Source organism: Aplysia californica, unplaced genomic scaffold (genome assembly GCF_000002075.1).
Source record: "Aplysia californica isolate F4 #8 unplaced genomic scaffold, AplCal3.0 scaffold00171, whole genome shotgun sequence".
Taxonomy (NCBI): domain Eukaryota; kingdom Metazoa; phylum Mollusca; class Gastropoda; order Aplysiida; family Aplysiidae; genus Aplysia; species Aplysia californica.
This window is the reverse complement of record NW_004797441.1, coordinates 66,621-87,989: the sequence shown is the minus strand read 5'-3', so window position 1 is coordinate 87,989 and position 21,369 is coordinate 66,621. Positions and strand designations below refer to the sequence as shown.

The 21,369-nt window shown below is 37.7% G+C and overlaps 2 protein-coding genes across 2 annotated transcripts in view; both read left to right on the top strand.

Moving 5' to 3' along the window:
* The window catches only part of LOC101845998 (general transcription and DNA repair factor IIH helicase subunit XPB), a 25,927-nt gene extending 8,151 nt beyond the window's left edge, over positions 1–17,776 (top strand). The window contains exons 7-20 of the mRNA XM_005098038.2: positions 881–1,003; positions 2,347–2,558; positions 2,915–2,986; positions 3,471–3,577; positions 4,146–4,322; positions 4,844–4,963; positions 6,397–6,599; positions 7,153–7,218; positions 10,312–10,448; positions 11,056–11,152; positions 11,513–11,630; positions 12,333–12,481; positions 13,940–14,059; positions 15,649–17,776. Of these exons, the coding sequence (XP_005098095.1) occupies positions 881–1,003; positions 2,347–2,558; positions 2,915–2,986; positions 3,471–3,577; positions 4,146–4,322; positions 4,844–4,963; positions 6,397–6,599; positions 7,153–7,218; positions 10,312–10,448; positions 11,056–11,152; positions 11,513–11,630; positions 12,333–12,481; positions 13,940–14,059; positions 15,649–15,765 (1,818 nt within the window). The 3' untranslated portion in view covers positions 15,766–17,776. The remainder of the gene's footprint in view (positions 1–880; positions 1,004–2,346; positions 2,559–2,914; positions 2,987–3,470; positions 3,578–4,145; positions 4,323–4,843; positions 4,964–6,396; positions 6,600–7,152; positions 7,219–10,311; positions 10,449–11,055; positions 11,153–11,512; positions 11,631–12,332; positions 12,482–13,939; positions 14,060–15,648) is intronic.
* Positions 17,777–20,764: 2,988 nt separating this feature from the next.
* The window catches only part of LOC101845771 (COMM domain-containing protein 3), a 13,074-nt gene continuing 12,469 nt past the window's right edge, over positions 20,765–21,369 (top strand). Inside the window, exon 1 of the mRNA XM_005098037.3 lies at positions 20,765–20,990. Coding sequence (XP_005098094.1) covers positions 20,852–20,990 — 139 coding nt within the window. The 5' untranslated portion in view covers positions 20,765–20,851. The remainder of the gene's footprint in view (positions 20,991–21,369) is intronic.

The following is a 21,369-nucleotide window of genomic DNA, read 5'->3' as shown; positions in this document are numbered from 1 at the left end:
TCTCTCTCCCTGTCTCTCTCTCTCTTTTTTTCCCTCTCCCTCTCCCTCCCCCACAAAAATCACACACAAACACACTGATTATGCAACACAGCTACTCATTACAGAGCAGCATAAACAAAATGTTCTATTCAGAAAAAAATATTATATACGTATTGGGAATGTTGGTCATTTCTAATTAAAGCTGGCCAGAAACAAAGTACAGAATTTTCTGAAGTTGTTTAGCAATGTATGTTCTGATCTCCTGCGTAATTTCCATATATATTTTTTATATTTCTTCTGTTACAACAAAAAGATTTTGGTCAAGATCTACACATTTCCTCTCTTCCCCTATTCTCTCTTAAAGCTCAGGTTTTTGTTTAAATTGCAAAAAAATAATTTGTTTAAATGTTGTGCCTTTTAACCCAATATGTACAGAAAGTGTTGTAAATTTTTTTTGAAAGCTGAATGATACTCTCTTCTGCTGTAGGTTGTAAGGCATGAAAAGTTTAACTTGATGTGTTCCAGATATCTAATGAACACTGCACTGACATATACGGTGGTTGTGGTAATTTGATTGAGTCAGTTATTAATCTCCTTTTCACTTATTTAAATGGGTAAGGCTTAATGCATATGTTTAAGCTACCGAAATGGAAAGCATTATGTATATATGTCAAATCAAAATGTTTTATTTATCATATAAATGATAATAATATGATATATGAGGTGCACCTTTTTTTTCTTCCGTGAAACCATCTGAATTTTCTAACTCTTGCTGTCTGAAACAGTAAAGAAATTGAGCTGCTATTATGAAGTTAAAAAAAAAAAAAAATATGCGTTGGTCGGCTAATGTTAGCAGTAATGCCAGCAAAAGTAAAGAAAATAAATATGTTGTATTTTTCAGGATGTGCTCCAGAAGTTGTTGAAAGATCCCTATATCCAGCAGTCTAGAAAGAGAGACCAGGAGGAGGGGGCGGGTGGTGAGGATCTCATCGCTGGTCAGCTCTCGGGGAAATCTGCTTTACAGGTCTGTTTTGTTTGGAGAAAGGAGATTACAGCATGTTGTTGTGTGTCTCTGTCTTCCACTTTGTGATTTTGCCAATTTTATATGCACACCCTTTGAGGGGGGCTCTCGTGGCCTAGAGGTTGAGGTGTTGGCCTCTCATTCAAAGGTTCCGCGTTCAAATCCGGGTAGCGACCGAAAAATTTTCTTCTCTAAAAATTGTCTCCTTTCACCTCCTTTCCTGCTCTCTAGCAATGTTCTGTTGTCTGCTTTCGTTTCCACTTTTTGCCCCCACCCCCTCACCTCCTTTGCCCCTCCTCTGGGCTCCAGACTCTTTCTGCAGCCTTTCTACTGCTACTCCTTGGCTCCTTCTAACTGCTGTCTTTCTGCCACACCCCTGATCTTCTGGTAGGAAAGATCTACACACCTAGCTTTCTCGGACAAGGGCGGAAAATCTTGGAGGGCCCGTGTGCAAGTTGCGCACGTTAAATATCCCGTGGTGGTCTAAAATCGTTAAGAGTAGGCTTCAGCCGCCACCTGGGCAAAATTCAAAATTTCCTACCAACTGGAAATATTAGGTGTGTCCCGCGCGCTCATATGACCTTATGCAGTTGGGAGCGCCGTAAAAACACTTACCAAAACAAACAAACACCCTTTTAAAGTACTAAAGTAAGCAAATAGCTTGTAGGCATAGTAAGGAATTTAGGTCAAAGATTGATTTTCAGATTCTCTAATTTGCACACACTATCATGCTTGTTACTTTTTGTAAATATGCTTGTTTATGACACAGTGCACTCAGAGGTTGTGTTGTGTGTGCCTCTTGCTCAAAGGATGACTTGTTTTGTCAGTGTATGTGCATGCAGACTGACACAACTGAGAAGTTGACCAAATTGCAGCCTATAGTACTCTATTCTCCTCTAGAAATGAGAAAGTGAAAAATGAATAGTATCTTGTCCCTCTGCAAACCCCTAAAATTCTCTGCATCTCTTTTCCAACATATTTTCTTTAGTCCTAAGAGCTGAATCCTCAGCTTTTTTTTCTTTCATTATAAATGTTTATGTTTTCATGATTGATGGATTGAGATGTTTTACAGCACCATTGACACAATTTTGGTCATGCGAGCACTAGTTTTCATGTTTTTTTTATATGAAACATAGTGGTCATAAAGAGTCCGTATTTTGAGAGCAGATTGATGCTTTTCTATTTTGCGTCAGTTTTTCATTTGAGTGTGTCATTGCTAAGATTTACTTCTTTACCATCCTACCGTTGTTTTTGCCTGCCTGTCTGTCATGCTTTTTCCCAGCACAGTTTCGCCATCATTGTGTTGATGAACTTATCTTGAACTCAGAACAAATGTCTTTTTCCAGCTGAACAAACCTGCACCAAAGCCTGGAGATCCCCAGGCAGGACCTTCGACTGGGGAAAATGGAGAGAGTGAGGAGAACAAGGAGACAGTACCAGAAGACATTTATGAGCTCTATGATAAAATGGACAAAGAGGATGATGATGAAGACGCGGCACAGCTTAAGACTGTTTCTTTTGAAGTGAATCAGGATATGATTGAGGTTTTACAAAAAAGGTGAATACTGTCAGTTTTTATTTTCATTTTTCTGTTTTTTCTAAGTTTAGGGAAACCATGTAGACTCAGTGATGAATACTTAGTTCCAAAACGGAATCGAGAAGGAATGTGGAAACAATGGGCAAAGATAACAAAGTTTTTTTTGTGTATGTTTTGCCTTAGCTTTTCCATACCAGGCTTATTGTCCCTGCATAAAAAAACAAGTTTTAATTCATTGTGAAGCAACTTTTGCAAATTCAAACTGCCTGTTTAAATTAACAAGCAAATGAGGAGTTTACAAATTGTAGATGAATTTTTTATCGCTATCTTTTTTCTGTTACACTCCATGATTTACACCAGTCTTTCTCTTTCTACAGGTGCATTGAATTGGAGCATCCATTGCTTGCAGAGTATGATTTCAGGAATGACTCAATCAACCCTGATGTCAAGTCAGTAATTTTTAGTTTTCTTTATTTTATAATGTATCTTTTTGCACCCTTTTCATTCAGAGTGTTTTAAATGCTTGAATAAATCCTGATCTTTTCACCTATGTTGTTTTGAACGTTTGATAAATTTGACATCACTATTTGATCTTTTCTGATGATGAACTCTTGTTGTCATTTTCATTGCAGAGTAAATTAATTGCTTTGTGATAAATATTATGAGCAAGACTTTTACAGATGTATGTATAATGTTCTTTCGTTATATCTTTAGCTCATCTGGATGAGTGCATGGTATTTAGTTCTTCAGAGCAAAACAGAATCTTTGGTGGGGAGCTGAAATATAGGTGTTATATCTTCTAGGGATTATGAAAAGTAAATTTGAGGGGGGCAGAATGCTTTTTTTGATATGGTAAAGGTTTTTCTATGTTTCGTAAATGTTTTTGTAGTTTTTCAGTGATTGTAATTATTTAATTGTATTTCCCATTTCTAGCATTGACCTGAAACCTTCCACTGTGCTGAGACCGTACCAGGAGAAAAGTTTGAGAAAGATGTTTGGCAATGGTCGAGCTAGATCCGGAGTGATTGTTTTGCCATGCGGTAAGTTCAAGTTCACAATTGCCAGAGTGTTTCTGTCTCTTTTTCTTTATGGAGTAGCTTTGAAGATCTATCGCCATCATTTTGTCACATTCAGTTGAATCATCATCATCATCATCCAGTGCCAGATCTGCGACAGATATCGGCGATCATGGTTCTCCGTTCATTCCTTTGCTCGGAGGCTCTTAAAAAGCTATGCTCCCCTGATCTTTCCCTGTCGCCCACTTGTTCAGGTTTCCGAAGTAGGTTGCTCTGAGCCTACCCCTACCTCGCTTGCCTTCAATTTTGCCAGTGAGAGCTAGATGTTCAGGACCTCAGTTGAATATTATAAGATATAAAATGTAATTGCCTGTTTGATGACACAAGGGTATGTGCATTTTGTGGAATTTTGGTTGTCACTGCTTTTGTGTAGTTGTAATCGTGACTGAAAATGATTTTCCTATTAGGTCAAGAGATAAGTTCATTTTATTTTAAGTGCTGTGCGTGTCAAACCACCTTTTTAATGGAGCATATTCTTTGTTTTCTTTATAATTGACCATTTTGTATTTCTTTTTTCCTTTGTCCCTCTAAGGTGCTGGTAAAACCCTTGTTGGAGTGACCGCGGCCTGCACAGTGAGGAAACGGTGCATCTGTTTAGCTACGTCTGGTGTTGCTGTGGAGCAGTGGCGCTCCCAGTTCAAGATGTGGTCCACAGTTGATGACAGCCTGATCTGCAGGTTTACCTCTGATGCTAAAGATAAACCGATGGGTGCGTGTATTACTTTGTATTTTACGATCAGGAGTCCATCTGAAAGCTAAGTTTGTAGATTAAATTTTTGGATGGCGGCTGGTTAGTCTAGAGGTAGGTTGGGTGATGGACTCCCTTGTCAAATTACTGGGTTGCATCTGTGAGATTGCTCTGGTGTCGTCAATGATGAACTGATACTTCTTTAGCTAACAAACATTGCAAATATTGAAATACACATACTAAACTTATGACACTATGGGTTTTCATACTGTCCTTCTGTTCAGCAGTGGGAATGTCTTAGTACACAAATGAAAAAAGGTGTATCTGATGACACTTTCAGTTGCAAGTAAATGCTTGTAGTATTTCAACCTCTTTATTTTATGAGAACAAGTAACAATTGCGACTGGAAGGATTTCTAGTTAATACTGGCTCCCTTCTTCCTTTGTGACAAGTTTATAAATGCTTATCTTTGTCTGATACTTTGATGATGTATGTCTTGTTCATTGTGAATGTTCAAGTATAAATTAATTTTCTTTGTCCAGGTTGTGCAATATGCATTAGTACCTATTCGATGTTGGCTCACTCTACAAAGCGATCGTGGGAGGCTGATAAAATGATGAAATGGTTACAGAACCAAGAGTGGGGTCTGATGGTGCTTGATGGTATGGATGGTCGATTTTGTTTTAATTTGTGTTAAAAATATGTTGGCTGTAATACTTTCGAAAGAATTGCAACACTTTTGCTGTTGTTACATGTTTTATTTAGTATGACATGTGCAGTGTGTTATGAACTTGACATAAACTGTTTTTACTTACATTTTTTGTTTAAATTCCATACTTTTGAGAGTCAAGAAGTATGATATTCAGGATATGTTCCTTTAGTTTGTGTTTCGCTCACAGGAACTAACTTAACACATTACACCCTAATTCTCCCGAGACCACCCGAGAATTCCCTTACGCGCTCCATGCTGACTCGCCCGGAACCGCCTGCGCCGACCTAGCATCTTTAGAAACGAAGTCTCGCCTTGACGAGACTCTGGGTCCGAGATTTTGATTTGCATAGTTATTGCAAAAAGTTTCTTCTTTCGATTGATACGGAAACGAAATTTTTCGGGCTAGTAGTTTTAGTATTAGAGCCGATAGAAGTGAGATCACGTTACCAACACTTCGTAGGTGTCTCGACTTGTTGAAAAGCAACACAATTGAGTTCGAAAAAGGAAATAACGATGGATTTGAGCAAAAGCAAGCACATGACAAATCAGATGACTCAGATGAAAAAGTTGCATCAAGAGTTTGGGGCGATTCAGATTGATCAGACGTAGAAAATCTAGCATTTAGATTTAAGGCCCGACCGCGAGGCTGTTGTTGTTGTTGTTAGCCATCCAGTAGCATCTGAGCGTTAACTCTTTTGCATGATGCCATTCGGTAGTAGCTGCATGTCTGTTCTAATTGTTGTCTTGAGGAGTAGAGGCAATTAGATGTGTGGGGTAGCTTGAGAAGAAAACATCCCCTTAAATCAGTTAGTTTTCTACAGAAGAACAGATGATGTTCCACTGTCTCTGAGGGGTAGTCACATAATGGACAGGCAGCAGACTGCTTTACTCCAATTCGGTTGAGATGTTGGTTGAGGGGTACATGTTGTGTTCCAAGTTGGAAGATTATGGATTGATCTCCCCTCAACTCATTGATTGGATCTTTGACCAGCGGTTTATTCATGTGGCTATACATCCTCCTTCCTGTCGTACCTGTGGCCCAATCATTTGAGGCTGAGAGTGAGAGTGATGGGTTGGACACTCCGATTGAACTAAAGTTAGAACATTTTCAACAGTTTGCGCATACATAAAGTTATATTTTTCTGAAACTACTTTCATTATTCGTTTTAACTTTTTCAGGATTTTAAAAATTTGTTTAGTATTTTTAAAATGTGTTTTTTTAAAGGCTTGTATTCACGGGAGGTGGGTTCCTTCCCCTTGCTTAGGATCTAACAATGGACTTTCTGTCCTGGCCCTTAGGGTGTAACGCGTTAACAGACGGGTAGTTTTTTATGTTGATGTTACTGGAAAGGCTGATGGGTATATATGTTCTTCGTGTCTTAGAGGTGCAAACCATACCTGCCAAAATGTTCCGACGAGTGCTGACAACGGTGAACGCTCATTGCAAACTCGGTCTGACTGCCACCCTGGTTCGGGAGGATGACAAAATTGCTGATCTGAACTTCCTCATTGGTCCAAAGCTGTATGAAGCAAACTGGATGGAACTCCAAAACCTTGGTTACATTGCTCGCGTGCAGTGTGCTGAGGTGAGTGGCGCCATTTTTCTTTTATGGATTTATTGTCTGCTTACTGAAAATGGGCCAAACAATGCTATAACTTTTTATTGTAGTATTGTAGTAGAGAGAATAAGCTTACTTGGTGTTTTCAAAAGTGCTAATTTCGAAGTCATAGTCAATCTGTTTGTGTGGTGACTGAGTTGAAGTATGTCCCATGTACTTAGTCTTTTTTTATTCTTTGTTTGACAATGTAAATATATATGTTTTGTGCTTAGTTTACGTCTTTCTATTAAACCTAGTTGTGTCGTGTTCAGATTTGTCATGATTTTTCTTTTGGGGAAACCAATAAAACAAGCTAGCTATCTTTTATTTTAATAAATATTTTGTTGGAGAAGTTATTAGATTCCTGCTTCATTTATTAACAGATTGTTTAGGTGTTTGTCTTGCATCTGGATGTCAAAATATTTGCTTCAGTTTTTGGCCACTGAATATATTCATGCTTTAAAAAAAATGTATATCAATTAAATCATTTCTTTTAGTGTCATATGTTAAAAGTAATAGCAATAACTATTGTCCGTTTCAGGTGTGGTGCCCAATGACGCCTGAGTTCTACAGAGAGTACCTAGTCATGAAGTCTCAGAGAAAACTGGTAAATTTATTCATTTGATTTTGATACAGTGCAGCCTCTCATTAACGACATCGTCTCGACCAGAAAAAAAAAAGTCGTTTTAGAGAGGCAACCAAAAATATTACTACTGATATAAAAGGAAAAAATCTTTACCTGGGCTCTATGTTGCTGCATAAAGAATGTCGTTATAGAGAGGCTGCACTGTAACTTACATTTGTACCGTATTTAAGTCACTTGCTAATATTCAGATTTGATTGTCTTCTAACCCTTTGAAACACTGGTGGCGCATAAAATTGACCGTATGCCTAGACACCGGTACACCAGTGAGCGAGACTCTATCCCCAACTTGGCCTGCACTGTACAAAACGCGGTAATGAGGATGATTACCCCTGTGGGATATGGAATGTGATTCCGACAATCATATGAATGAAGGCGTAAATCGCTTAGGAGCTCAGGCAGAGGGGCATGGTAGCCCCAGGAGGTCGGGGATCAAAGGGCTAACAATCGTTAGGTTTTTTGTAAGTTTGACTCCTTTTGACAGAAGAAATGTTGTTCACCAACCTGCTCGGGTTAAAAATAGGAAAAGAAAATACAGTCTTATTGGTCCTTGTTGAAAGATTTGTTTCAAACTGACGTACTCATCATTCAGCTAGTATGATAAAATGTCAGGCATTCAAAATATGAATTTTTAGAGGCAGGGTGTCTAAAAAAAAAGAGGATCCACTTAAAGGGCAATAACTTGGTCATTAGTGCACTAATTTTAACAAACGTCTAACAAAAAAGAATTCAACCAAGTTTGTATATATGAAGAAAAGGAAATCCATCAACACCTCTGTAATATCAAGTTTTAAAAATTTCAACTAAATTTGGGTAAAACGTAAAATTTAACTTCTTAGAAATGTTCAGCTACAGGAGCGTGATCGGCCTGTTCTGGTTTCCGGACAAGGGCAGTAAAGCCACAATAGTCACATCAGATGTATGTCTAGCTCATCATGCTGAGAAAGTTTTGGAGAAGTTTGGGGAGAAGAAGGTGTTATGCTGTAGAGACCTGATTCCAGTGGGATGGGTCTACACCTCAAATGCCTACAGTGGTCCTTGCGTAGTTGTAAGAAAGGTTTGGGGAACGCTTACAAATGAATGGTCACTACCTTCCCCCCAAAGTGAAGCCCTTTAAATTATTACCTTTGAGTTTTTTTGGACAGAGTCTACGGAAACGAGCCACAAATGATCGAACAGTTGAAACTCAAGTGTTGAGCAGGATGTCCAAAGAATCGACCCAAAAACATGCCATGGAGTTATTCAAAATTTCAGTGGCGTATTGGAACTTGTAGAGAGAGAAATGGTCAATCCCTAGAGATTTAGATAGCCATCACCTCCCTGGGTTTATTAGGCAATATAATTTTTTGCATAAATTTGTTCTTCAATGCACAAATAGTGACTATATGAAATAGATCAGCATGGTTGATTTTTAATAAGTTGCAACGTTGGGCATTTCACTCATTTTTGGTTGAAATTTTAAAAACTTGATTTTTCTCGAACATAGTTGTTGATTTGTTTCATTTTGACAAATGTAATGTCCCCTAGGTTGAATTTCACTTTTTCAAAGTTTTAATGAAATTGGTCCAAAGGTGACCGGGTAATTGGCCTTTAAATGAGTCCTTTTTTTTTTTTATACACCCGCTATGTTTACTGAGGTGTGTGTTTTTTTTGACAATGCCATTGTTTTGTTGGGTTTTTTTAACAGAAGAAGATTTATGAATATTCAAACTTTATCTTGCTGTGTCTGTCACTGTTTGTTTTGCTAACTTAGGCCTCTACCGCACTATGACATTCCTGTCTCGGACAAGACTGTCCTGTTCCACTGTCAATTTTTTGGGTGCCAAAACAGATACCGCACTAGGACGGAACTGATTTAGCGCATAAGGCGGCTTCTTTGTTGTTGCCCACGGTGGATTTAAAAATGCATCCCAAAAATTTCCTACATATTGTCCAAATAAAAGTTTTTAAAGATTTTCATTATCAGTGACCCAAAAATAGCGAAAATTCCGCGGGGGAATGCAATTTAATGCTCGATTATGAAGTTAAATTATATATATGGGTTGGGGTTTTTTTTTGTGTGTGTGAGTTTAACCATTTGGCCCATACTAGGTCTAGCTTTCACCTTCAAGATGGATGAAATCAGATTTGATTGTGTGTCTGCTCTGCTGCTTTGCAGAAAAAAAAGAGAAAGAAAAAGCAGTATTGGGTACATCCTTTGATGGTCCAAAGGTTGATAAAGGGCCAATTCCATACGCTTATGGTGACCTCCAATGTCACCCTAAAAAAAGTTTTGGTTATTATTTGTTGTACAAACATGGATCATTTTTCACTACACAAATAAAGTTTTCTATCCAATTTGGATCAACATCCATTTTAATAAGAATAGACTGTTTAGAAATAACCGAGCGACTGCAGAAGACAAAAAAGTCTGCACCATGTTGTGTGTAGAAGCTTTGACTTTACTGCAGATGTGCAATGCACCGAATGATCTTGATTCACAACTTCACCATTGACGATCAATTAAACAATAAAATAATTTGAAAAAATTTACATAGATTCCCATCAAATCAGGTACCCCACGAGCCATTTTGTTTATTTTGAGACGCTGATTCCGATATGAAATCAGTTTTGAGATGCGATAATTATTTTTAAAATTTTGTGCCCCTAATTTAATCCTGTGCGGCGGCAAATTTTAAAGTGATTCTAAGTCACCACCCGCAAGCCCACGCGATCTTGACTGCAGGCGCCACCAAGTCTGGGACAGTTTTGTCCTAATGCAGTAGGCGGCTATATTTCTCTATAATCACAGAGGATATTACCCCGGGTTTGTGATAGTCCTGTCCCACCGATTTTGTAACAATTCACAATTGCTCAGGACTCAATGCGACAAAATTGTCCTGTCCTAGTAGGTGCGATACATTACACTCTAATTCAAAGGTTTCAAATCCAGACTGGTCTATCCCAGCACAAACTCGTAGTGCAGTAGAGGCCTTTCTATTCAGTCAGAGCGGTAGAAATTGTGAGATGGAAATGCTATATAACGAGATGTCAAATGGTGTGTTTTAAATGTTTCAGTTGTTGTCCACGATGAACCCAAACAAATTCAAGGCTTGCCAGTTCCTCGTACGTTACCACGAGAGACGGAATGATAAGATCATTGTCTTCTCCGACAATGTGTTTGCCTTGAAACATTATGCAGTCAAACTGAACAAGTAAGTAAACATTAGTATGTGGAAGTGGCACATTTTCTATTTTCACTTCTGTTTGAAATCTCTTTTTCTAGTTTCTATAAGTGTTTGAGAAAATGCTGGAATTACCTTTCTTACCAAACAAATAAAGAGTTAGGCTTATCTCATGAAAGTGGTTTTTTCCCCATACAAGTGTAGAAGTAAGTTTCTTTGTGGTTTTTGTTTGATTTTGTCAGTGTAGCACCTAGTGGTGTGGATGGTTGGCTAGTGCTCCGGTGTGGTTTGCTTCTTCTTTCTTATCAAACATCTATCGTCCTTATCTCACCTTCTTTTTTATGTTTGTTACTCTCTTGTAGCATCTCTAATCTTCTGGCGCTCATATGACCTTATGCAGTTGCGAGCGCTGTAAAACCTCTACTAAAACTAAAGAAGCACATAGTTGGCTTTTGGCCTTTTACCCATTACCATATGTTATTTTGTCACTTCTCGTAATGGTCATTTTTGTTTGATTGTAACTTGTTTTAGGTCATAAACAGGAAAGTGTTGAATGTATTGATAAAAGAATTTTGTAATTCAAATTTTAAAAAGTATAGGTGGCTTTTTTTTACCCTCTTCCCCCTTTTTTCCTCAGGCCATATTTGTATGGGCCAACGAGCCAGGGAGAAAGATTGCAGATCTTGCAAAATTTTCAACACAACCCCAAAGTCAACACAATATTTGTCTCCAAGGTTTGTGAATGAGCTCAAGTTGTACATTCTTTTCATCATTTTGAATTGCTTAAAGTTAACAGTCTATTTCTTGGTAAGGTTTCTATCCTCTAGTATTGACTATTCAGTCCGTGAAATATTTATTTTGCTGTAAGTCTACCCTGTCTATGACCCCCCCCCCCCCCCCATTAAAAACATGGGGAAAACTCTTGAAGAAACATGTAGTTGAAAGACATTTTTCCTCTCTGTTCAGTTGCATTGTTCTTAAAATGAAGCAATTAATATTGTCAACTTTGATACTGGTTTAAACTAATTATTATGGAATGCTGCAATGCCCTAATTTCACTTCTCAATGTTGATATTTGAATTATATTTTTTAAGGTTGCTGATACCTCATTCGATTTGCCTGAGGCAAATGTTCTGATTCAAATCTCTGCTCATGGTGGCTCCAGAAGGCAAGAAGCTCAGCGACTGGGCAGAATTCTAAGAGCAAAGAAAGGTTTGTCATGTTAACCCTTGTTTTTGTCATGTTAACCCTTGTTTTTATGCACTTTATGTGCTTCTATCAAAGTAATACCTGGCTGTGTTGTGATTCTTCTTCTTTGATGTTGCTTTTCTAAATTGATGTGAGTAAAAATACCACTATTCTGGTTCAGTTAGGTTCCTGATTTATACTGTTTTGTTAAAGAATTTTGTTTGTGTGAAAGCGTTTTTCTTTCACCTGTCAGGTGGAAGAAAGTTTTTATAGATATTTTTCAATACTGATTGTTGATGTTATTTTTGTTTTAATGCATGTTGACTATGAAGGACTGAGACGAATTAGATGCATTTGGGGTTAGTATTGACTACTATTGTACTATTTTTACTTTTACGTAAATACCTACATGGTTTAATCCAGAGGTTTGCTCAGTCATAGTATCACGCAGTCTCAAAGAGAATACCCTGATTTGTAATGGTATGTGGGTGGTTGGCGGGTGCTCTGGTGTGGTGTGCTCCTTCTTTCCCATCAGACATCTATCGTCCTTATCTCCGCTCCTTCTATTTTGTGTGTGTTACTCTCTTGTAACGCCTCTAATCTTCGGCACTTATATGACCTTATTGTGTTGCAAGTGCCGTAAAACACTTACTTAAACTAAATGTAATATGGTATGGAAAGACTTACAGACTCTTTTTCACTTTCATTTTGCTTTGCATTTTTCAGGATCCGCAGCTGAAGAGTACAATGCTTTTTTCTACTCTCTGGTCTCCCAAGACACCAATGAAATGGCATTCTCGTTGAAAAGGCAGCGCTTTCTTGTTAATCAAGGCTATAGCTACAAAGTTATTACAAAATTTGACGGCATGGAACAGGTAAAGAAAAGATGGTTAATTTTTATTGCGCCTTTACTACTACTGTGGTTGTTTAAGACTCTTCTATTGAGTTTTGTGCATGTTCATACCTGCCATAATGATGTGCTGTGATATATATGCATGTGTATGCCAGACTGTGAGACTGAAGAAATAGCAAGTGAGAATGAGAGAGAGGAAAAGAGAGAGATAGAGAGAGAAAAGAGAGAGATAGCGAGAGAGGGAGAGAGAAAGAGATAGAGGGAGAGAGAGAGAGGGAGAGAGAGACAGACAGACAGAGAGAGAGAGAGATATAGAACGGAAATGTTTTTCTATCTGTATAGAATTAATGTTTTAATGAATGTATCTAGTTACTCACGTTTTAACTGTATTTTGACTGTTCGTGAATTTATATTGCATTGTATATTTTTAGTGAACACATTTTAACCTCACTGCGAGACTGTTTTTCTGGTATAAAATTTTACACATATGCATTTATATTATATGTATAATACTTTGTTTTACGTACACATTTGTGTCGATTAATTTTTAAGATGTGATGTCTTTTTCATTGTAATGCGCATTGAGCATCTTTTAGGAAATGGAAATGCGCAGTATAAATGCTATTTATTATTATTATTATTATTCATACTGTCACTTTTTTTTGTCATTGAGGCGTTTCAATTTTACCAAACTTCCATAAATGTGTTTCTGATCTTTAATGATACAACATGGACAGGTAGCAGGTTGTTGCCTTCTTTGAGGAGTTTTTAAAATGTATTCTTCCTTAGGATACTGTTGGTAGATTTGTCTGTTTGAGGAAGTTGAAACTGTTAAATTGCTGCTTGTTTGGAATGAAAAGTGTAGACTATTCCAGATGTCTCTTTCAAAATTTATTTTCCTTCTGGTATGATGGTATTTCAGGTGTTTACATGTTTAGACAACAACAAAAATATATGTTTGGATATTTGGTGAATGAAATCTTATTCTTTTTTACTTCGCCTTTCACTTTCAGCATCAATGTTTCAGTTCCCTTAATATAATCTATGACTGGGTTTCTTTTTTTTTTTCTTCATGTTGACTCATCATTTACTATAATACGGAATAGGAATTTCTGTTCTATGTTATGTTGGTTTTGGCAGGAGATTACAAGCCTTTGGGCTCCTTTAATAACAGCAGCTGTCATGATGGCGGCTAAGTCAGAAACTCACGTAATGGTGAAAGTATCTCATAGCTTTGTGAAATGTGAGTTTCTTCATACAAGTGATACTTTTGATACTAGAAGTGAGTTTTGTGCATGCATATGAACGTGCGGAGAGGATATGACAAATTTAGAGGAAGTCAGGTGGTGGTAGGAGAGACTCTGCATTGAAAAATATTATGAAGTTTACAAGAAACTTTTGGTTTTGACCATGGAAAGGGTAGTGTTAATCTCCCATGCTCGTTACTGTGAGTATACCCCATGTCTTTCTCTTCTTTCAGGAAAGTCTTCATTATAAATCAAGAGAAGAGCAGGTTCAGCTTTTGCAGAAGGTCTTAGCGGCTACTGATGAAGACGCTGAAGAAGAGCATGTTTTGGGAGATATCACGTCAAAGGGCTCGGTAAGTTCACATCTACTTGTCAAGTTAGGTTGCTGCAGTTTTAAATTTCATTTTTACTTCCGTGGGGTAAAATTTTGTTTTGCTCTACTGACTTAATATCAAGGCTTTGTATTCAAGATGGCCACACATTTCTCTTCTTTTTTTTGCTTTGTGGTATCTGTTTTTGGCAAATTCATGATTTCATGTTGAATAAGAATTTGGTTATGAAGTGGAGCCTGGTGCAAAAAACAACAACTAGTATTTGAGTCTGTGTATTGCAGGGCTGCCAACCGTCCTGATTTTTTCGTAATTATTACGATTTTTTAGCCTTACTACGAAATTCCGATCATAAGGCGATTTATTACGATTTTTACCATCAGCAGATTTTTGGCTATAAAAAAAATATTTTTGACTCGTTTTTTATTTTACAAGTCTTAGTTCGGACCTGTAAATCGTCCGCCAATAGTCGGAAAACCGCCAATCTCAAAATCAACCCCCGTCCCCGTAAAAAAAAGGAACAGCTGGCCCACTTCACGCGAGTTAGCCTTGCCCACAAAAATACTGTACACGAGAAGAAGCATCGCTGCCAAGCTGCTGAGACCCAAGCAATCTAAAAATTACATATTTTTGTTAGCTGTAAGATAGTAATTTGAAAATGAGAGCACTATTACTAATTTTTATGGGAAATTACTAATTTTCTTCATGGAGATGGGTTGGCAGCCTTGGTATTGAGTTTACTGAATGACAGTTGTCATTTATTCTTTAAATATTATGTTTTGTTCTTTATTTCATTGCATTTTTTATGTAATTATGGTGACATTGGATTTAATGCCATTTTGTGTGTGACTGGCACTGCTGTAAAATGAGTTGCGCCTCAAATTCAGCAAATCCAAGTTTTTCGACTCAGATTAATTCATGGCTCAGAATGTTACTTTTTTTTTTTCTGTATTTTAACACTCCCCAAAAAAGATTTCTAATGGATTTGGTGTTTATAGATCTAAGAATCTTCTCTTGTTTACGTCGAAACATATTTGCACATTTCTGTGCGTACTTTAAGGATGAATTTCTAAAAGATTGAACCTCTGAAGCTTTTCATCTTCTAGTTACTGACTGTACTGTGACTCTGTTGCCAATATTGGTAAAAAGTTGTTTTTTTTTTCACCCCTTTTTAAGGTCTTTTCTTACTTTTATGGTTATATCAGGTCAAAATGTAAGAAATAACTCATTTTACGATGTCACTGTATGATCTTGTTGTGTCTGTTGATCGTCTTTAAGGAAATGGTTTTACTTTTATTCTTATGTAATATGTTATGTGTAATTTCTTACTACTGAAATGAAAGGAACAAATTGTATTCTTTATTTTAATATCTTATAAAGGGGGAGCTTTTGCCAGTGTGATTGTGCCAAACTATCTAAGCCTGTGATTGCTTTCAATGTTCTGGTTGTTAATAATACTTCATTTGGAAGCAGACCCAAGGATGTACACCGGTATCTGAAAGGTCATAGCTGTTAAGAAGGTGTTTGATAAAACGTATGTGATTTTTCCTTCAAAATGTAACTGTTTTATTTAATTAGGGGAATACTTTTAAAATATTTTTTATCATCAACAGTTCCACCGCAAGGTTGGAAGCATGAACTCGTTGTCTGGAGCTGATGATGCTGTTTACATGGAGTATAGAAGACAGAAATTCGTCCATCCTCTCTTCAAGAAGTTCAAAAAGCCCTAAAACATATTTTACTTTTCATTTATCATTTCATTTGGCCATCGTTTTGTAAAAAATGTGAATGAATGAGAGAATAAGTGTTAAGACTGTCTGCTGAAAGGACATGAAACATTTTGCATTGTACATCATAATATATAGTACAGATAGTAGTACTGCCAGTGTTTTTTTTTTTGGTTAATTTTTTAAAATTGAGTATTTCCCATTGAAATTACTGTAAATATGAGGTAGAGAAGAAAAAAAAAAGTGTCCTTGGGCAATTTGGTAATGTTGAAATGTATTTTATTTTTTTGCCTAATTATGGTTACATTTGAAAGGAAATAATGGAGGGCCAAAAGCAGATCCAATGTGGCTAGGCCTATCCCAGTATGATGATGTTTGATCATCCCAGATTAAAGTTTCAGCTATTTGGTGAGAAGAAGATTACCTGCAAGGCTCTGACTACATGGTACCTGGTGTCCAAAAAAAAAGAAAGACCCTTTTAAAGAGCAATAACTCGGTCATCTTTATACCGATTTCCAACGTAACTTTGAAGAAATCAAATTCTGCCAGGGGTACATGAGGCTTACAATTGTCAAAATGAAACAAATGAATCATCATATTCGAAAAAAATCAATTTTTAAAATTTCAAGCAAAATTGTGTGAAACACAATACTCTGCCAACTTCTTAAAAGTCAGCAATACTGATCTATTTCAAATAGTCACTATTTGTGCATTGAAGAACAAATTAATGCACCAAAAAAAAAATACATTGCCAAATAAACATGTGACAGCTACCTAAATCTCCAGGGATTGGCCATTTCTCTCAATACAAGCTCCTATATAAGATGCCACAGGAAAGTTTAGGGGAATGGGGTGACCATATATTTGTAAACTCACACAATGGCCACTCTAGACATTTGGGATGTGGCCTCATCCGACTGGAACCAGACCTCTACAGCAGAACACCTTTTCCTTCCCAAACTTCTGGAAAACTTCCTCAGCATGGTGAGATGTACATCTGATGTGACTATTGTGGTTTTGCCATCCTTGTCCTGAAACCAGAATGGCCCCTTTAGATGACCATTTCTTAATAAGTAAAATTTTGAGTTTTACCAATATTTGGTTGAAATTTTAAAAACTGATATTTCACAGACAATGGAATTTCTTCATATTTACTAACTTGATGTCCCCCAGGTTGAATTTTATTTGTTCGAAGCTTTGTTAAAATTGGTGCTCTAATGACCAAGTTATAGCCGAATAAGTAGGTCCTTTTTTCAAAGACACCCTGTATGTCCAGAACATGTCTAGTTTTTAGCTTCATGTTGTGCCATGGACATTACAGAAGTTTACAAAATTTGCTGTTCCTGACTGCTTGCTTACAAGGTGTTCCATGTATGTCCCGCTGATCATCTGGCTCTAATTCTTCATGTACGTACAAAGATTTAGCCACAAGCTCTGTGTGGATTCATATATGGGAATATAAAATGCGCTTATCAATACCATATTTGCTATTTCAACTTTACTGCTAGGCTTGCAAGTGATCAGTAAACACGGATCTAATCTTGAAGCTAAAAACGTGCTCTTTAAAATCGTGAACACCAAAATGACTGAAAAAAAAGGCTGGAAATTTTACTTTTTAACCTAGATTTGCTTGCAAGTTGTTTAGAAATATGGAGATATTGATGAACATACTATCATAGTGATGATGAAAGTGACGTCGAAGATCCCGGATCTGAATATAAGTCATGAGTGGACCAGAACCAGACAGCAAGTCCACTGACATTGAGACTGATGAGACTGCTGTCCTGGCTAATTGGCTTAGCTGAACATCTGCATTGACAGTAAGATTAAGAACACACACACTCTATTCTAGCAACAAATTGGTTAAAGTTAAAGTATGTTCTTTTCGACCACTCTCATTAGTTTGTTGCAAATTAAACTTGTTTATTTGAACTTACAATCCCTCAAAATGATTTCATGTTTTCTGCTCTTGTTTATGAATGATGAATAAAATGATTTTTGACTAAAACTAAAAGTCAGTTTTGGGTCTCATTGGTTTTCCTGTGAATTTTGTTTTAAAAAATCGTAAGCTGCTTTGAAAATGATTAAGTCTTCTGCACTGGACTTGAATCCAAAACAACCCATGAACAAAGTACAGACTAAAATGTCATGATGTGAATTTATAAATTTATGTGCCAGATTCCTAAGAGCAAGAAGGCTGTAAGAGCTGTAGTGCAATGCAGAAATATCGTCAATTGACAAATCAAAAGACAGAAAATGCACATTGTGACACTGCTTAACAACACAGGCACACACACACACGTACTTATACACCTACATACACACACACACACACACTTGCTTACACACTTACATTAATAGTGTTGATAGGGGTGTTAAACCCTTACCATTTTCTCCATTTTCACACACCTACATACACGCACACACACACACATTCACATACAAAACTACTGGCAGATGAGAACATTAAATAAATATGTCTTTTCTTAAACCCTCTCTCCGACTGTGATGACTCAACACTCATATGATAATTTATCTGTTGGGAGAGAATTCCAAATCTCTTAGGGGCATGGGAAGAAAAAGCCCTTCCGTCCAACATTAATTTGCAGCTACAGTGGAACTCTGATTCAACGAGAGGAGATGGATTCCCCGTTTTTTTTCCTTCTTTAAAAATAATAATAACCCGGATTCAGCAAACACTTAAATCAGCAAGCTCGGATCCTACGAGGTCGCAACCTGGGTGAACACCCCCTGCAAACGTGGCTTCGCTCATTTTTCTCCCACAACGAACTTTATCTCTTCCCGGAAACAATCCATTGTACCTGCATCGTGAGCCATCATTCACTTAGCTGATTGAATGCTACCAATCAGTGGCCTTCTTTCATACCAATACATGCGTTGTAGGCACGCGCACGTGTCTACTCTAACGTGTTTCGGGGTCGAATAGGCAGCCTGCACACGTGTGACTGTGTGTGCGTGTCGGGGGGGGGGGGCACCATTTGTCCGGGCGTGGAACGTCGCAGATACAAACGCGTCACAGTCTTTTTTTCCCCGGCAACTGATCATTATTACAATGATAAGCTAGTCTTGGTAGATCTAGGTAATGAATTGTGCGCTGGTCTATGGAATAAAAAATTGCCATAATGCTAGGCTCTACACAGCTGCACAACTTGCTGGCAAACAATTTCGAGATGACACAGGCGTGCATTTGAACATGAGGCATTTCAGGCTTCACGTGATACTTATTTCTTGCTCCGTACCTGTAATTATCTGCACAAAAACCTCATGTTTGCTATAACGAACATTCGGATTCAACGAGATTTTAGGTCAGGCCTGGCGACCTCGTTGAATCCGAGTTCCACTGTAGTATGCATAAAGGGGTCACACAATTGAAAATAGGAGTTTATGACCCCCCCCCCCCCCCCCTCATAAATTTGATTTCAAATACTTGTATGTTGTGAAATCATTGGGTAACAACTTCCCAGGGATCATAATTTTTATTCCTCTTTTCTTTTTTGGGGGAAGGGGGATCTTCTAGACTTTTTTTTTTTTTTTTACCCTCTCTGCATCTGATTTTTAGGTGTATATATATATTATAATTCTATTGCTGTTATTTTCATTTAGTCTATGTTAGAAGTCGATACAAAAAAACACAACAACAACAACCAAGGTGCTCGTGTGAGGTCAAAGTTGAGAAACATCATAAAGTGCATATACATTTGTTTAGATTGATCTCACAGCTTTCGCTATGGCATGTGTTTGTGTTAAAGTGAGAAACAACTTATATTATAGTATATATATATACAGTAATATACTGTATACAGTAATATAGTTATTACAAACAAAAGGTCTTGAAATGCACTCCACTCGTAAACAGTATTTTACTAAATGTGTCAAACGTAGTGGGTTTTTTTTATAATTTTGAAATGAGCCTACTGTTTCAAACATTATTCACTGGTTTGTCTGCATGTAGATGGTTGGCGGCTGTTCTGGTGTGGTTTGCTCCTTCTTTCACATCAAACGTCAATCATCCTTATCATTCTGCCTTCTTTTTTTACCCCCCCTCCCACCAGGCGCAGTGCTACTGGCTGAAGTTGTCTTAAGGCCATTTTCAAAAGGAATCCGCATGTTACCATAATATATTCATATTGGCATATTCATACTCACAGTAGAATTGTAAATGGGCTGATTTAGCAATGTCATGCTCATACTGTTCCGCAATAACATTGGGGGAACTGCTTCTTTTTCTTTCCTCATCCTTACTATCGTCATTTTTCCTCTCATCTACTTCTTTTGTATGTTTGTCACTCTCTTGTGAACTGCTATTTCCGGGGTGCCTTGATAGTCGAAGCAGACTTTGTGCGGTTGAGGCTAGAGAGGTGAGCAGAGTAAGCCTGATTCCCTGTTTGGACTTCTCTGTTGACATCCACCTCTTGGCGCTCATAATATGACCTTATATGCAGTTGCGAGCACCATAAAACCTCACTAAAACTAAAACAAAAATACTTCATTTTGCTGTATTTGTTACTCCCTTGTAACATCTCTAAACGTCGGCACTTATGAATGAATTAATTGTGTTGCAGATACTGTTAAACTCTTACTAAAACAAAACACACAGATCTGCTTAGCCCAAATCACTCTGTGACTGTGCGCCAGCGAAGTGTCGTCGTCATAGACTGGAAAAAATTTAAAAGGGCGGAGAGGTGGTACAAATTCCCCCAAAAGATTTCAGACTCAGATAGTCTGCGTTCTACACTAGTGTCCTAGCATCTGAGCTCACTATTTGTCATATTATTTTGTAATTAAAATTCAAGGCTAAACTAATATTTTATTATTGAAAAACCGGAGGCTCCCCCTAAGGCTAATGCATTTCAATACATGTATATAAATAAAAACTGGACAAGGACGGAAATGGGAGCACACTCGTGAAGGACAGAGAGGTAATCGATTTATAATTTATGAATGGTCTCCCTTCGCATTTCAACGCTCTGTCACATGATTGTCTCCCCGGTTCTTGTTTTGGTTCAGAAGGAAACGAAACGACAAAGGAAAGAATTATTGTGGTTCAAGGAATACTGTTGTTACAGTAATGGAACTCGGGTCCTCGATCCTGGAGAATATCTCCGTTGCTGGGGATGCGGCTCATATATCTGACAAAGCCTTCATTTCTCTTGTTCAGGCTGCTTGCCAGGGTGTTTTGCTTGAAGAACACAGAAATGCAGTGGCAGGTAAACATACCACCACTAACCGATTAAGTATGGTCTCTTTCTGACCAAGCAGGTCTAGCAGTGAGTGGGTGTGTCAAGTGTTGGCGAGAGAACGAGGCAAAGGAATGGAAAGAGATAATGTTATTCTTATTTTGTTTGATAATCTTTCCAAAAGCAAGAACAGTATTTATTGTAAAAGAGGACAACATGCGAGGGAAACAGTAGGTCGTCTAGGTTGTTTGAGGTCCCTGTGTCAACTGTGTGGAGAAGAAAAGGCAAAGCGGGCGATTGTTAGAAAGTGGCTATTCTCACCGGCCACCTCTATTCTCACCCGGAGTGAGAATAGTGCAGGCGAGTCTTGTGGCTATTCTCACCCGGTGCGCGTTCACCAAATTTTACG